Source organism: Buteo buteo, chromosome 4, assembly GCF_964188355.1.
Source record: "Buteo buteo chromosome 4, bButBut1.hap1.1, whole genome shotgun sequence".
Classification (NCBI taxonomy): Eukaryota; Metazoa; Chordata; class Aves; order Accipitriformes; family Accipitridae; genus Buteo; species Buteo buteo.
Genome location: NC_134174.1, coordinates 51200996 through 51219733, shown reverse-complemented (window position 1 = coordinate 51219733; position 18738 = coordinate 51200996). Strand labels below are relative to the sequence as shown.

Sequence of the window (18738 nt, the reverse complement as noted above, 5' to 3'; positions counted from 1 at the left end):
ATCTCACATTCCCTCTTTTTTAGCCTCTGTAAATAGAAATATACTGCCAAGTTACTGGGAAACCCATTCTTACGATCCAGCAAATCTTAAAAGGTTATCTGTGAGAAGACTTTCAACTTAATCCCAAACCAAGTTAGCTTGTGGGTTCACACTCTCCTTAGGCATGAAGGCTAAATACTAGTTTCTCTGCAAGTCTTCCACATGCTGAAATTCAAACATAGAATACTATGAACTGAAAAAATCACATTAAGAGAACAAATTCAATGTACTTTAGTAATGTACTTTCACAGATCACACAGCTCTAGTCTTAAGCACAGCCAAGTAAGCGCTAACTTGTACAAGCTTTTTTTTAATCTAAACACAGTTTATTCTTGCACATCTGTTGCTTTAATAATTGTGTAAGTAAATTCAGTCTCAGATTAACCAAAGTATCTTATGTTTAAGCCACCAAAATGAAAAACTTGATCAGTTACTGCTTAGGTCATGTATCTTCCCAATCAAACATAAGTGGTCTGTAGAAATGGCTTCCAAATGAATCTCACACCTAATACACACCTTCCTGTACACATTAATTCTCCCAAGGAGAAACAGAGGGCTTTATACATTCAGTGTTCATTGACAGCATTATAGAAACAGACCTGACAACTTTAAAGCTACTACATAGCTTAAAAGTTCAGTACACAGTTGAAGTCCATAAGGTTAAATGGGAAAAGACCTCTTACAAATGCAACAATGCGGCCTCAGATTTCTGGAGAAGGCACAGTGTTTGCCCAACATGAAGGTGGCTTAAAGCTTTCTGCTCAACAGCGTCATTACCCTACCCATCTTATTTAACTCTAACAAAAGTTCTGTTCTTCCATATGGGGAATAATAAATTAAATGATCTGAAAAGTATAACCTCAATGATGTCATGTTAATCTCATCTCAAGAGGAAGTTACCACAGAATCACTGAGGTTGGAAGGGACTTCTGGAGATCATCTAGTCCAGCCTCCCTGAGCAAAGCAAGGTCAAATACAGCAGGTCGCACAGTGCCTTGTTCAGCCAGATTTTTAATACCATCAAGGACAGAGACTCCACTCTTGCTAGTCAGAGGCTACAGCACCCAGTATTCCCAAAAGGCTTCCCATCCAAGTACTAACCAGGCCCAACCCGTTAGCTTCAGAGATCAGAGGTTGGGTGTGTTCACAGTGGTAAGGCCATATGCATTATATGCCACTATACCTTTCAGATCCTGAGGATTTACCTGGACTTCCTGCCCTTTTCTTTTTCTAGCCTGTGGGAGTTGGAACAATAGTTTAACTGATGAGAAAAGGTGATTGCACCTCCACAAAACAAGCCAAAGAATGGTTTTGAAACATTCTCAGTATCTTTTGAAGTGGTTTCAGCTCCCTGCCCCCCTGCCCAAAGTCTTCAGCTATCCTTCCAACTATCCACCCTTTCACCACTGTACCATACTCTGCCCCATGGCAGCATACCAAATAACTCCATGTTAGCACCCTGGAAAGACAGGCACAGATCTGTAGCAATCAGCCTACTATTTCAACTAGAGAAGAAGCTCTGTTGCTTTTCTGTCTTCAAAAAAAGAGCCCAAATGTGCACCTTGTTAAAAAAAAGGAGGAAAAAAAAAGAGCAGGCAGCTGTTTGCTATCACTTATACATACATTCACACTAAAAACCTAATTCTTTGTAAACACAATGACTTAAAAGTTACTGGCCAACTGTTCTTAAATACAACTTAGTTCTAAATATTTCGAAGTCTCTGGCCAAGAACAGTGGTTATACAAATTTCCTAGAACATATTTCTCTTGAAGGGCAATTCTCAAGACAACTTTTGATTGGAAATAATATGCATCCAACATCATTCGGCACAATCAAACAAGCATCTTGAACAACTGAACATATAGGATTGGTAGAGTTCTGTTGTAATTCACACAAGCACCAGAAACATCAGAAAACCAACATTCACTGTATAAATGAATATATGTATTCTTAAGCCTAAAATTACTTCATTCCACATAAAACCAGAGACATTATAGGCACTCCTGCCATACTTTATACCTCAGGATACCCCAGCACATTCTTAATCAGGAATGTATCCTGTGATAGCACCTGGAGGTCAGCATCCAGGCTGCAGTACAGTAGCAACGCCACCCCTCACATTCTTGGTAGAAGTTCTAATTTACTTTCAACATTTTCCAGTACTTTGTAACAGAAGCCACAAAATCAAGTTCATTTAGTGGTCAGAGATGAGGAAGCTCAAACAGTAACAACCTTTTCAACATTCCTACATACCTATTTTGTATGCAAGTTACATAAAAATAAAAAAAGCACTGCAAGATGGGACATTAGAAATGAAGCCACTCTCACCTTTTTATTACAAGCAACATATCTGAATGGTGCTAGTGCTTCTGGCTATCATACATGCTAAGAACTGATATACTATTTCCAAAGCAACAGAGAAAGAAAAAAAAATCTTCAACAGGGATTCCCACAAAAGACAGAACTCATCACCCAGCTGTGTTTCTGGAAGCAAGTACACTTTATGAACAGTTTGTTTTTGCAGGAAAAGAACACATGGAAGGAAAACTGTAAGTGTGACTAGAAAGAGTCAAAGCAGAGACCAAAACAGCTTCAGGCTCAAACTGTCATGAATGCACATTCCCTAAGATGAAATATATTCCAAAGTATCAGAACTTCCGAATGGAAGGTAATTCTTCCTCAAGAAGCCTGTGCTCTAGGAAACTTATTTGAAGATTAGATCCCAGAACCACCAGACATGCACGGAACTCACTAGCTTGTGCAACTAAAATATCCACTTTCTTCCGGAATATTTTGTATGACTAGATGTAAAAAAAATCCAATAGCCTTATCCATGCATTTGATGCAGAATCTGAAATTCTTGGCATGGCATAAGCAGCTTAAGGTGACATAGAATTTCACTTCAAAAGATGTGAGCTAATACTCTTCCATAACAAGGTAAAAATACAATTTAAAGTCAAATTTCTTGTCAAATACTTAACACACAGAGCATATGCCAGAGGATAGAACAGTTGACAATTAAGATTGAAGACTATGTAAGACGTGTTTATGTAAAAAAAAATAAATTTTGGATGTGTCACATGCATGGTTTCACTAGCTTAGGGAATGTTGTTAAAAAAAATTCTTTATTGCAACATATCTGGTATTTATTGAAAGTTACAGAACATTTCACAATCCCAAAATAAAGGAAAACAAATCTCAGCTTTAATAGAAAGTAAGAAAAGTTATCTCCTTAAGGCTGGAACTGCATCCTCTCATCTACTCCCAATAATTAACCTGTTAACAGGCTGAAAGCATGTTTTTCCTGAAAAACACTGTGACAATATATTTATAAGAGCACTTCCATATGTGGAAGGACTTGTATTTCTGGAATTTTTTTTTCTACAGAAATACAGATAAGCTTATTAACCTTTGGACAGATAACAGGTAAATGGGGCTGGGAAAAAAGTCTTTTGCTTATAAAGTGCCTTTGTGCTCAAGAAGGTAAAGATATCCCACACTGTATCTTCTTCTAAAAAAACCAATCAAACAAGAAAACCCCACACACCAAAAAAATCCCCTGGTCTTTTCAACAAAAGAAAAATAATAAACCTGCAGAGGTCTTTATTACCTGTACCTTTTTGATATCTATATGGAAAACCATACAAAACTGAAGTTTCTTTCATCCTTCTTTACAAGGACCATATAGAACAGCTAGACCATTCAGAGCTATTTTAGATTATCTCTAAACACTACTGGACTGCACTGTGTAACATAGGCATAATTGCACATAGCTGCTTCTTCCAGCATCTAAGCAAACTAGCTTACAGAAAGGAAAACCAGCTCCATTCCAAAAGCATTAGTTGACCTTGAGTAGGATATGCTTGTGGGGATAAAGCATTTCACTAAGTCTGCATGTAATGATTCAATTTTAGAAGACAAACTTGCATTTATAGTGCCAAAACTATAGAGCTTTAAAGGAATAAACATTGACCATGAAATTCAACATGCATCTTGGTGGGATAAATTCTGATCTATCTAGGACCCAACAACAAAAGCTGAACTCCTGGAAATGAGTGATAAAAGCCTTGGATTACAAGGATTGTGAAAGCCCTCACAGTCCTGAAAGTACCAATTATATAGATTAAGTACCACAGATCCAATTATGTTTTAGGGATGCTGGAGGAGAAAGTGACCTGATAGGCAACACTGAATTAACTTTCACTACCTTGAGGATTACCTCTAAAGTAAATGTCAAGGCATACCAATACTCCAATTAAATAAAGCATGAACCCTATGTATGACAGTTTCTTTTAACATGCTTTACTCCCCCAAAATTCTAAGCCTGAAACTGAAACAGGTTTTATTCAATCAATCATGACTTCTCCTGAGGAAACAATGCGGATTGCCATATACTCTGCAGGTGGTTTTAAACCTCTCTCCTCTCTACACACACGTGACTCTGTGGCACAGAATGGCCTCTAAAAACATGTCTATGATTATTTTCACAATGTTGTACAGCTAACTAGAAATATCATCAGAAATATTATTTCCCTTCATTCAAGCAGGGTTGATCATCCAAGAATGGAAGCATTAATAGAATTGCTTAGGAGGGCACCCATCTACATCACCTTGATAAAACTAGTAGAAAATTTATGTAAGAAGAATTTCTGCTAATGCATAAGGATTCCCTCCTATGTCATCATGTGTGTGTGTCCCCCCGGTTAAATGTTAAAATTGCTGAGCTAGCACTGGTTACAAGGTGCTTATAGCAAGAGTAGACGTCACTAAAAAATTCTGTGAGTCATAAACCAGACATTCTTCCAGACTAAGAATGCCAGATGCTATCAGGACAGACAGAACAGTACATTCTTTCCTAACTTGCAGGTGATATAGAAAGAACCTATATCAAAGGAGGGAAAAATACTAATCTTCACATAGTACAGGAGAACAACCAAACAGACACTGAAGAGTTTCCAGGTCAACCTTCCAAATTAATGCCACCCATCTTCAATTGTTCATTCACCTTATTTTTTCCTCAACTGGCTATTTAACAAGTTGCAACAAGTTTCATCTTCTGTTGTTTACAAAAGAGCATGAAGCCAGGGGCTTTGGGCCCAGTAAAGAAGAGCTAAGAGAGGCTGGACTACCTAACATGAACCATGGGAATCAGGTATCAACTAGCAGTTACATTACTGCTCTATTTCACATAGCCAGAGTAACAGATCCACAGAACTAAAAAGCCAACTTGTACTATTCCTGTTTAACATAGAGTGTGGGATTACATAAAAAGTTTTCAAAGTAACAGGCATGTGCATTGGACCAATTTCAGAAGGATACCAGTCACAGCAAATAGAAGATACAACATATAACAGAAGTTTCAATAGCTAGACTTTTCTAGGTTTCCAATTTCATATTGGAAACTGTGATTAAAAGCATCTGGAGTTCTGAAGTGCCGCTGTTAATAGCATGTGAGACAGGGAAAAAAAATTCTAGGATATCAATTTTCAAAGCTAATACAAGGTGTTCAAAAATATTACAAATGAAGCCTTTTAACAACTTTTACCATTGAGCAAGGAGGCACAGCAAACACAGAAAGTAAATTACTGTCAAGCTCTAGCATTACCTATCTCCCACAATTCAAGAACATGCAATATAAACAATAAACAATAATACTCTATCACTAAGTTGTTAGTGAGATTCACATGTGAAGTTTATTTGTTTGTTTATTTTACTAATGATATCTAATGAGTTGATGGTTAGTGCCATAAAATATTCATGCTACCGTGAAAATGTGATGTTTGCTCTATTTCAATGAGTGCTACGTAGTCCCATGCATGGCATTGAATACAACTAAAAAAAATATATTAAATTCCATACCCCCGTGTTTAATAGACTGAGAGCAGATATTGACGCAAGACTGCCAGAACTGTCATCCTAATGAGAAAAACAGAAGCAAAGCCTTAGTGAATAAATGAAGGAAAAGACCATTAAAATATAGCAAAATACAAGCCAAAATTTAAATTCACATATAGAGTATTTATACTCTGTTTGAAGAAACATAAATGTGTCTGTTCCTCCTTTTTCTCCAGCCCTCAAAATATACAAACACACATACAAAGACTTCCCACTTGTGCATGATGTGTATAGACATCTATTGGATTAATTTTTTGTTTTAATTGAAGTTGTATATTTTCTACAATCAGCAGCTTTGCCCAAAGGGAGATCTTTTTCCATCGCATTTCTCAGGTGCAGAACAAAAGGTGTTCCTTGATATGCTGTCTCTCTGTAGTCCACATCAGCATAAAAGTTACACTTACTTAAACAGTAGTCGTGGAAGATACATGTTAAAAAGGAAAGAACATTGTCTATAGGCTGACCCAAGAAAATAAACTGCTCTGAAAATGAATCTTGAAGACCTTGCTTTCATTCAGCGCATCTTAGATTGCATCTCACACCCAACTAGATCTTTACCTGTAAGCTCGTTAGCTTTAAAGCTTAAACTGAATACTCAAGAATAGTACTTGCACTGCAGAGAAAGGGAAAAGAAACATAACTGGACTTGGATAAGCATTTGGCAGGAAACAAAATATTAGGGTAGCTTTCAAACAGAACTTTCACATTTAGTGTTTGGGTTTTTCTATTTAACATGAGAGGGTAGAAAATGTCATTAAATAGCACAGTGACTTAGAGTGGGCCTTTAAGTCCCCCACCTTAATTAGTATTAGTATTATAATTAGTATTTCTAAATTGAAAGCTCAGAAGTGGACTACACCTCAACCTCACTGGTGAGCTGATGAGAACAAAGATACATTTCTAAGGTTTTGAGCAACAATCACTTAAATTAAGAGTACAATTCTAAGCAGCAGTCTGAAACCCCTCATACCACATTGCAGCCAGGCAATCAGGCAAAAGCATGCCCAACTACAGGAGACCCTGTACAACCACAGCTCTGGAGGTTTCCGCTCAAAAGTCAGAGCTGGTTTTCTAATGGAAAAGCCAAGCTTAAGGGTGGAGGGTGGGGAGGGAAGCAGGAAGACACAGCCATTGCTTTTAAGCATTGGATTACACCACCTGAAAGAAGGAAAAATAAGGTTTTTATCATGCCTTCAACATTACTTCTGAACATATCTGCAATGTTCTTGTACCATGCATACCCCAGACTAACAAAAGCATTTTAAAGGCTTCCTTCTCCCTTGCCATACTATTTTCTCCTTTTCAGTACTGAAGTACCATGCCAGCCTCAGAAGGATAAGGCTTATGTAAAAAAAAACCAACACCCCCCCCAAAAAAAAACACCCCACACCCCCAAAAAAAACAAAACCAAAAACCCCACAAAACCAACAAACAAACAAAAATCCCAAACCCCACACTTAAAAAAAGTCCATGAAAGACAGCATCTTTACCACCTGAATCTTTTTGCTAAATCCTATCCTTTTGGAATTTGATAGTCTGCCTAGATGATGATTTTGCTATCGCAGCACCTCAAGCTCACCAGCATAAGTCTGCTTAACCGGCAAACGCTCACTTCTTAAAAATAACTGGTTTTTCTTATCTGTGTCATTCTTTGCTAAAGAAATTCAAAGCCCCAATAGAACAGGAGGCAATCCATCAAAAAGAGGATCCAGAAGACTAAAAAACAACCCACTCTAGTGTCCCACCAAATCAAACTTAAAAGAAGTTCTATCATTTTTATTACCTCAAGATTGTTTCTATATTCTTTGTTTCCCCAAAACCCAGCAACTTCCAAGGACAGAAATGAAAATATGTACAATGCTTATGCTTTCTTTTTCAAGCTTCAGGAAAGAAAGTTCGCTTCAATACTCTTCATAGTTGACTTCAAAGACTTTGTTTATTTTAAAAAAAAAAACCAAACCAGCAATCAGAAGGATTTTCATCAGCAGAGTCAACACTTCTGCAGTATTTCCAAAACATCAATCGCATGCTCACTGTAGAGTACTCCCCTGAAGATGCATTTGTGCCACCAACATAGCACTGACATCATGTGAAATTCTCCTTGACAAGTTTTCCTTGTCAAAGCAGCTGGGTAAGTCCTGGTACTAGGAGCTGAACTCTATTTTATGCCCTTTATGCAAACAAAAGGAAGCATTTGTCTCACTGAGGTCCTACCAGTTTTATTATCATTTTACTGACAAGATAATCATTGCAAAAGTCTAAAACCTTGGGGAATGCCTTTGTTTCACCTCTAACATAGGATTTTACTGACTACATGTGTGACTCTGGAAAGATGAGGGACATTTCTTGAGAATCTGACTGCTACAGTGTCTGCCAAGAAAACCACCACAGCCTTCTCACTGCTGCTAGTAGACAAATTGTTATTCAGGTGTTACATGTTCCTTGCAAGAACCAATACCCCCATTTATTGTCTGTCCTGGTTTCAGGGCAGTTTGCTACCAATCTATTTCTACCCTACATGTGTTAAAGAGGTAGAAGTCTCACCTTTCTCTTCTCTCCAGTAGTACTGCAAGACCAGCCAATGTGACCCCTATCTAGGTAACAATCTGCTTAAGAACACTCCTATGAACAAAAGCATCTAGCACTGTATTTACCTACTTCTTTCAGATATTAAGTCCTTAGATTTGTTGACAAACATGCCATATACACTTCTAAAGCATTAAGAGCTTCATGCACTATTAAACTAAAACAACAAAGGTTGGAGGGAAGAGTTAATATTGCAAGTTAGGAGGTCTGGAGGTCTGAGTCATATGAAAACTGATTCAAAATGCATCTGTTCCTCTGAATAGAAACCTCCGACAACTCTCGTCCCTGGGAGACCATGGGAGTTCTGCCGATTCAGTGAATGCAATTTCTCCATTAGATTTCAGACTGGGGATAACAACACTGGAAAAATATGCAAGTGAAGACACTGAGTTTTTTAACCATCAAGTACTTTTTTTTTTTAAAAAAGATTTCAAAGCCACCCAAAAATATTTTCAGAGGTTAGTTGTAGGACAGTGACCCAGTCATCAAAATCAGCATTAGTATTTAACAGACTAACATTAATACCTTTCATTTTGTAGGCAAGGTGACAGCTTTTGGAAAAGATGGCTTCTCTTCTGAGTAAGTGATCATTCCTAAATCACTGCAAGCTTTTCATGGTGTGTCAGATTTAAATAGAAAAGAAGCCTCCCCCACCCCCATTTAAGTCTGTCACTGACAGTACTTTGTTAAAACTGCTGATAAAGTGAATTTGGTGTATGTTTTACTTTTTATCTTGCAATGTGTATTTGCTGATAAAGTGAATTTGGTGTATGTTTTACTTTTTTTATCTTGCAATGTGTATTTCCATATTTTTACTTTAATTGGGGCATATTAGGAAAAAAATCACCATACTTCTTTAAACAAATTAATAAAAGTATTCAAGATTGCTTTAATATAAAACAAGAGCTAAACTTAATAGCTTGACATTCAGAATCATTTTGAGCATAGATTAAAAGCTCTTTTCTTTAACCATAAGCACGAAAAGTAAAATTGAGCTTGCATTTTTAAACAGAACTTGGACTTCAGTCAATACACACCAAAATGTTACACATCAGCCCAGAAGTCGGTTTCTGCTTTAAATGCTTCTGTATTAAAATATTTCAGCAGTCTAACCTAAAGCAGATTTCTGTACAGACCGAAAAGAATTTACCATGCTGATCATTAATGACCACGTACTTCTTATAATAGCCAGTTTTATTAGCTGCAGTCCATGAAAAAAGGTACACTTCCTAAAACCGTCAAACGCATTTGACATTTGCAGTCCTAAGGAGTTGCTATTTTCCCTTTTTAAAAAACAGTGAAGGAAGGAAGCCCAGAGAAGGGGGATGTCCAGCAAAAGAGTTGGCCTCAATCACATCCTGCTTGGGCAGCTCTAAATCCAAGGAGAGCCGAGCATGCCAGCAGCTGCGAGCAGGGAGATGCAGCTGCCAAGAACTTTCAACCTCTGACCCAGTTTGAGCCAGAGCATCTCGCCCAAAGCATGCTGATGGCAGCACAGCTGCAGGGGACTCTGCTGTCTCCCCAGCCAGCCAAACCCTGCAGGCTGCTTTTCGACAAAGATATCTATCATCTTCTACACATGCTAAGAAACTTGCAAAGAAGTAATTTACAGTAAGATTCATTAGACAGTCTCTAAAGCCAGAGCTGGCTAGTGTTGTTGTCTGAAAAATGTCTGAAACAGTATCCCAAATTAAGTTTCCAGACTTTCTTGGAAGTTATTCAAGATATTAGAATCACTACCTGACTTCTCTGCAGAGGCATATACAGCAATGTCTAGTTGATAGACAGTGACTGGGAGCCACAAGCAATCATTTAAATGTAATTATCAATTTAGTACATCATCCTTACCAAAACAAAGATAACAAAGGAGGCTTCCATCAGCCAGGATGGAAACAGGGCATGTGAGCTCCACCACCCTTTTGACTATAAATTTACCATGATGCAATTTTTTTGCTTGTTTTACTGATAGGAAAGTCCTATAAGCTTGGCACTATTGCCATAAAGCTTTGATATAAGTATTACCCTTACCCAAGAGGCTTCCTCCTTCTATTACTTACAAAGTTTTTCCTCCCATGAGTTAATTTTTCCTGCAAAAGGGCTTCTTAAGATCTCATTTTTCATCTGAAGGATGCTGACTCATTACTGAGTTTCCTTAACCAAGGGTTTATTTGCACCCTCCCACAGCTGGCCACTGGCATCAGTAAAGTCAGAGGACTTTGTGTTCAACATAGAGAATGCCATAGCTGTTCAGGAATGGCGAGACCTTTTGCTAATAATAAACTACCGTTAAACTCCCTCACAGGCAGCTTGCCTACAGCTTAAGCCCATTCTACCTGCATAGTCTTACATCCAGAAGCTCATTTTACAAAAGCTGGTAAACAGAGAGTAGCCATTGTTCTGACCACATATGGCTAAAAAAACTGGGGAAAAATGCAGGTTTTGTGTTTCAGATCACACTTGATCCCTTGACTTCAACTTAGAAGAAAGTCAAAGTGGAGGTTTGTAGAGACACTCCTTGTAGGATATGAAGTATTCTGCCAGGTTCACAGAATTACTTGTGAACAGTAAGTTTTCATCATATTTCTATCAACTTCTTAAAGGCCTCATAACTGCATTCTTACCTATATTCTTTTCACTCAAATCTCCTGCATAGTGAGGAATTTAGTCTAGGGACTTCAGTCAGCCATTCCAAAGTGAAGATACTGTTTTCCACTCATTGTCAATAACTTCAATAACCAAGTGTGCCTATATTCATTCTAACCCATCACCGGCTTAGCAAATTTGAATGTTTTTCAGAAAAGAAACCATTGCCTTTTCTTAAAAGGCACATGCACAAGGAGCTATATCATAAATTTTAAACACGCATGCAAGACATTTGATACATGTTAAATATGGAGACATTAGGGTCACCTCTCAATTTAAGAATCAAATTTTCTGAGGTATTGCCGATCTAACTCTGTGCAGAGTATACTGTCAATCTGGATACCCCTTTGATAAAGCATCATGAGCCAAGATAGACAGTTATCTAAAGACCATGCTTGCTTTAGCCAAATTAAAAGCTAAAAACATTAGCTATTACTGACACATTACTCAAGATTATATAAATCCAACAGTGACCCTAATCTGGTAACCATTATAACACAAACCACATGATTAGTGGCTAGGACCAACTCAGTCACATTAAAAGGCAATGCATTGCTTTAATTATTTGCTTTTCTGCCACTTCGGAGAAGTTAAAAAAAAAATGGGAACACTACAGTTTAAAAGAAAAACAGTCACTGAGAGACAACACGGTAAGAAAATAAGACTATTTTTGCAGATGATTACTTGGTCTCCAGAACAAACATCTTCATTACTAGAAAACGGGAAGCAGATGACTGGTAGCATTGTGCACACTCTCCATTTCTCAGAAAGGAAGAGACATCTGGATTTTTACCACAGTATTTTCAGAGCACAAGGCCAACAGCATTCATCTGCAAGTAAACTAAGAACACTTGCCTTCTCCCACCCAAAAAGGGAAACAACTTAAATAAGGAAAATTGTATTTGAAAATGTTGAAAAAAGCACTCAGTTTACTTCAGAGTAAATCACAGAATCACAGAATGGTTTGGGCTGGAAGGGACCTTTAAAGGTCATCTCGTCCAACCTCCAAGATTGCACTTTCTATAATCTCATCATTTTCCTACAACATTTTACTGTATGACAAGTCCCATTACATTGAAGTCCTTCAAAAAGAACCTCTTATTTTTCACTTTAGTTGCTCCCAAAAGGCCCTCTTCGCCATGAAGCTCTTTCTAGAAGATGGCTGAACACTGCTTCATTCACAGCCATTTGCACCTGCCAAACACATCAGCTTATATGGAATTTAAGAAAGGAGACAGAGAAAGCAGCTCTCAAGAGATTCAAGTTACTGTTTTCACCAACACAAGGGACACTCACTTTCTTATATCAACAAATCTTTCAACTTCAGGATCACATGTTAACATTAAGTGTTACAATACATTACCAATTGCTCATCTTTAAAAACTATGCCATTTTATTATTTTAGCAAATTAAAGACAGACTCCGCAGGAATGAATGTATGGAAGTGCAACTTTGTATCAGGGGAAGAAAATCAGAATTACCTTTCTGTAGTACCCCAGTAACTCCAAAACAAGTTCAACTTACAGTACTATTTTGAAACAAAAATACATTGAGTGAGATTAAAAGTTTAAATGAAACAAGATTACATGCTTCAGAATTCTAAGCAATTTCTCACAAGTTACCCAGATAGTAAGTCTTCTAGGCAAGGACAACTATAGAAAGATGAGTTAGATAAAAAAAAAAAAAAAAAAAAAAAAAAGAAACCAACACTTTTGTAACACCAGAATATCCAAGAATGCTTTAAGAGGATAAATTTTACTAGAGTAATATCTAGTTTGAAGAAAAACTGAATACACAAAGTATGACTATGGTTTTGTTGCACAACACAGGCAAAAGTAACTCAGAACTGAACTTCATAAAGGAAGCCTAGAGCATTTTACAATCACTTTACCATTAAAAAAATTGTAGCATATCATGTTAAATAAGGCAGAGTTTTACAGGAAATTATTACAAGTTCTTATGTTTTGATCAAAACAGCTTAAACACTTTTTGAACATGTATCACCTCTTTATAAGCACTGAGATTTACTGAAAAATGTACTAGATAATCATAAAACTCAAACTTCTTCTCAGTAACTACTATTCTTTAGAGTCTTCCCAGAGCACTCTATGGTTGTACAGTAACAACGTGGAGATAACAGCAGAGAACTGCAATACCTATACATTAATTTTTACAAGTTTTGTACCTAGAGTTGTGTGATGTTTACTCACCTGCTGAATAATTTTAGAATCTTTCGGAAGGTTTTCCCTGGGTGGGACTTTTCCAAACAACTTCCAACCAGGAGCACTTTGGACAGCAGGTTTGAGTTCCTTTGCCCTTTTAGTGAAAAAGTTTCTGGAAAGAGAGGAGGGGTTTCTCTTTGTTTATTATAAGCATGTAAACAAATGATATTTGTACCCACTTACAGTTCTTTAAACCAAGTTCACCACTGTAGAAATTTACTGCTCAGCAAATGCACAGCTACCTTAGCTTTCTCTTATACTTTAAAATAATGAACTTGAAGTGCAGCAGCTTTCACTACAGGTGCTTTGATGCTAATATTTGTACTTAAGACTTAGTTTTACCTCTGAATTTTATGCTACTTTATGCAATATCAGAGCTCTTTTAGTAATATTGGACACTTTCTTAACTGTAATTTAGCAGCATGCAACAGCTCTCAGACTTTTATTTGGGGTTTGTTTTAGCATATCTTATGGAACTATTTGGAGACTGAAAAGAAAACAGCTGGAAATCACTGTGTAACTTCGATTTAAAAAAGAAATTGTGAACTATTACTTCTACTAGCATTTTCAGCAACCTTCACACTTCTACAACATGGACTAGAAAACCAGGGAACATGCACACAGTTTCAGTTTAGCAGGCAAAATTTGAGTGTAATTGCTTTAGACACTGGCAAACAGGCAGATGACTGCATTGCTCTATTACTTCTTAGAAAGCCAACCATCACAAGATCATACTAGCAACCATTTGTTCAGATACTCAGCTGTACTATTGGACTTCAATCACAAATTCCCACAGAGCATGCTATGTACGAGTGCTTTGAAAATGAAAGAAGTGCATTTATTCTAAATATTGGAAAGTTACTTTCCAGAAACTTATGAAAAACACAAAGAGATTAAAAGTTAAGTAGTCTGTAAGGTTACTTCTCAGGATGCTTACACGGTGACCTCTGAGCGAACAAAATATAGAGCACTTATTGGAAGATGTTTTTGTGCAGTGTTAACTAGCTAACCTTGTACTTTCACACTCTTCCTCTGGAAAGAGATCCCCAGATTTATTCTTCACTTACAGCATTTGCTGTATTTTAAAATACATTTCCTTCTCAAATTGAATGCATTCACATTTGTGCACAGAAAACAGTCTCATGGCTTTGCCCAGATAGAAGTTGCATGCTTCAACAACTGCATCTGTCCAAAAAGCGCACAGTCGCTCTTAAATTCCAGCGTTGTCAAGGTCTCTGACCATGCAGCATAGTTTTACAATTAGGAACTGTTAGTGTTTGTAAGACATTGCATAGCTTTCACATACAAACTCTCTTTTCAGTTCCAGAATGTTTTTTGTTATTTGGGAAACAAGCAAATGCCTGTCACAAAAATCCTTTCTGTGCAAGTCTGTGTGAATGGACTCTATAGATGCCTGTGTGTAGCTGAAGATCTAACCACCGGAAAACAGCAAGCTGGAGAGTAGAAGCAGGTATTGATAAAGCGTGAAAGTCTCCCACGAACCGGTAAGCTCAAGACTAGCGGTCTTGTGGAATCCAGGAGAACAGAGAAACTCAGAACACCAAGACTCTGCTTGTCTGTCCAAGGCCACCAGCCCACACTACCATCAACAACAGCTTGTTAAATAAAAGGAAAAAGACTGCATTCAAGAAAGCAGCAGCTGCTATAGGCAGGCAAGGAGTATGGGATTACACACACACCTGATGGAAGAGGGAGGGCCTTGAGAGATTTTTTTGAACACCCACATAGAAGCTGTTGGTGAATTAGTACACCCTGCCACTTCTGTGGAGGTGTCCCAGCTGTTGTTCCAACCCAGTAACTGAGTAAACATGTTTGAGAATAATTGCTTGCACTGCATGAACAGTTACCTGCCATTAATGGAATAGAGCTGTTGCTATTAATATTAGCTTCATCAATACAAGGTGTTCTAGTAGCATTGGTTGTGATCATCCCACAACTCTGTCCCCATCACGGAAACTTGCAGTATCTTAGTCCATCCCTGTGGACGCAAAGTAAGCACCCAGAACACCGAACTAGCTGTTTCTGACACATGACGGGGAAGGAAGAGCTGATGAAAAAGCCAAGCCACGGTACAAACATCTTTAAAAGACACTGTCCTCAGTCAATCCCAGGACTGCATACCATTAGTGAAATGAACAGGTCCATCCATAAAAGAAAAAAAAAGATGCAAAAAGTGTGCTCACATTAATAACAAAGGCTCATTTCACAAGTACAGGACACCTTTCACAGTGGTTTACATTGTCTTCAGGAGGGAAGGAGGAGTGTTCAAAGAATCATTAAGAAAACAAGACAAAGCATTCTAAAGACAACAGGCAACTAAATACTACACTACAGCCTGCCCTTAAATCTGCAACTACTGCAGATACACCTGTATCTGAAACCTAATTGGAGGAGATTGTTTTCCCAAGAGCAGGTACGCAGGAAGACACATTCTGGAGAACTGTTCTTAAAATAAGAAATAGCTCATGCATCCTGACTTCATGGATAGCAATGACCATCCAGTCTCTGCACATACTACAGAATACCACCAGGATTACCTGGCAGTTCAGCTCCATTGCTTCTAGCACTTGTGGAAGCTGAAAGATGTACGCCTTTAACATTGATGGCAATCTGTCACTGTATCAAAACTGGTTTATGATTAACCAGGAAGCTGGCAGATTTAAAAAGGCAAAGCGTGTAAACACACAGAAGGTTTTAATTAATATTTCTGTACAAAAGATTTAGGCACACTCATGGCTCTTACAAGATTTTTTTTTTAAAAAAAACAAATCTAACATTAAAACAAACCTTTCAGAACATAGTCCCTGCCATAATGAATCTTGGGGGTTTTTTAAAATATTCTTTGGTGTACTGAATTAAGCAAAGGCTTGTTTCACTTTTTATAAATGCACGAGTGAAAATATACAATTTCACTTTTATTGAGTAGATATTCATTGAAGTCTGTTTCTTGCAAAGGCAAAAAGCTGGTCAAACTTGCTATCATGTCAGAATAAACCTCACACAGGAATTCTAATCCATTAGAAATTACTGGGATGTTTACAAATAAGCTTTTCTGAAGATGGAAGGACACTTATAATACATTGTTTTGGCAGCTAACAGTATCACATCTGATGTGTTGTTAACAACAGTAAAGCCTTACAAAAGCCCTGTTAAGGAACAGCATCTGTGAATGCTTACAAGTTGCATTCACTGAATTGCAGGAAGTGTACTAGATTTGATGTATTTGTGGCTGCTTAGAATATTCATGAGTTTCACTGATCCCAGGAAAAGTCATCCATTGAGATGGACTGAAAAGTCAGTAGCATTTTGGTACAGAATCTCAAAATCCATTTGAAAACTTCAAAATTCCTTAAAAAGAAGCCTACACTTTAGAACTGAATAATGCTTTCTATTGAAAGGACCTGTGAGATACAAGTATTAAATCAGTTCACCGAATTAAGCTCTAGTTTACAAAAGCCCAGTGGAACAGTTACAAGCTTTTTTCCCTGCTAGTTTTATATAACCACACTGGAATGCATATTAACACTCTCAAATGACACTCAAAAATGTTTCAGTAGGTGCACTGAAGAGCTTGAAAAGTAACTGAAGTGCCGCTGAACAAGACGACATTACTGGCACATACTAAGACACCTATTCCTAACATTGTTTGGATTACACTATACAAAAACCTATGGGCTCTGATCACACAACTACAACAGCTGTTGTAACAGCTACAAGTGGCAGTTTTCTTCCTTATTTAACAACATTTTTTCAACTATTCCTGCCTGTGCCCACAGCACTCTGTGCAAGTTTCACCATACTGATGGTACAGTAATTCAAAGATGTTAACCATTTCCACAGGTGGCATTAATGTGATGTTCAGTAACGTAATTGCTTGTTTCCACTCTGCTTTTGCTTTTCAAATCACTTTTTTGTTGCTGTTTAAGGTAAATTGGTGAAGTCTAAATGCAGTTAGAATTAAGTCTCAGAAGGGGACAGGTGGAACTTGATATTTTAATGGGATTTTTTTGTTGTTTATTTGGGGGTTTGGGCTTCTCTTCCCCCCCCTTAAAATCTGAAACCAAAAATTTTTTTTCCACTTTTTAAGCTAGCTATATGCTAGCCCAAGAGGATGACAGACTTCCATGTTTTAGAGGAAGTTACTGAAAAACATCAGAGACAATTACTTCAAGCTTAATTTTAAATTTCATTCAACACCAGACTAGAAACTGAATTGCCATATTTGCACAACAGCCACTCAAAGAAAGCTGAAGTGCTCTGAATAGCAACAACCACAAACATCAGCAGGCAGGAAAGGCACCAGGCTAGACACAACTCCAGTACTGTGCCTCTATGTACAATTGATTCACCTCTCCATAAGGCCAAGTAGTCTTGTGATAGTCTTCTGTTTGACCAAAAATGTCAAACTCAAATCTAGTTTCAAGCTAGATGTCATTTTGCTACAGTTCTTTCAACAAAAATCACACATCTGGATCTTCCCTTTCTACAACTCCACTGTGTGTCAGTAACAACAGGCTGTGAGTATTTTGCTGCTTTGTGCATCCCAACAAAACCTGAAGTTGCTTTCCTTCCCACTCCAAATGCACATCCTTGGGTTTCCAATCTTAACTTTGAGCCTCCAAGGAGCCTGCCAGAAGAATAATCTCTGAGGATTCAGAGCTCTGATATTGTTGAGATATAGTACTGCATTATTGGAATCAATTGACTTTATTTACTTCCCATTTTTCCCTAAAACTCCCATTTGAGTCCAGCATTCTTAACAGTAACACTTGGAAACAGCATTCATAAGCCTGTATCTGCCCTTAGTCCTCTAGCTTTAAAACAAGATATAGATCCTGACTCATCTCTCCACTCCCTCCATGAAACTGTAACATGTAGCCTTTAAACCCATACATTCAACAGCACTTGTTAAGCTCCAACCCCAGCTTTCAACACTACAGGACTAAAGGAAGTCATTTGGTAGCACTGCTACTCTAACCTGGTAGAGCAGCAGGAGCATGAATTGTGCTAGAACCACAGAGGAAAGAAAACAGTAGTTTAGAAATCTGTGAAATGCAACTAAGCTGTGAGATGGCAAGCTAAAATGCAGTCCTGGTCTGTATAGCTTACTCTGCATTGTTAAAGTAATTTTAATGTGATTGCCTAGAAAGCCATCCTAACTGTTTAGCCAGTGATTCTAGTAATGAAGTTTCAATCAGATTTCTAGAAGGCATAGCAAACTCAAAGATAATTAGTCAGCCAAAGCAGACAGGTGTCCTAACATGGATTTGCCTCCTCCGTATCAAAGGAAAGCTTGCAGCATCATTCTACTTCTTAAGTGTTAGAGAATCA

The 18738-nt window shown here is 37.7% G+C and overlaps 1 protein-coding gene across 4 annotated transcripts in view; it reads right to left on the bottom strand.

Annotated features, from left to right (window-relative positions):
• TBC1D12 (TBC1 domain family member 12) overlaps positions 1-18738 on the bottom strand; it is a 51435-nt gene that overhangs the window by 16539 nt on the left and 16158 nt on the right. For 2 of the 4 annotated variants that reach the window (XM_075026059.1, XM_075026062.1), the window contains exons 2-3: positions 13375-13498; positions 5900-5956 (exon numbers count right to left, since the gene is read on the bottom strand). In XM_075026059.1, the coding sequence (XP_074882160.1) occupies positions 5900-5956; positions 13375-13498 (181 nt within the window). Of the gene's footprint in view, positions 1-5899; positions 5957-13374; positions 15544-18738 lie in introns of those variants that run through there. The other 2 variants (XM_075026060.1, XM_075026061.1) reach the window with 2 other exon arrangements.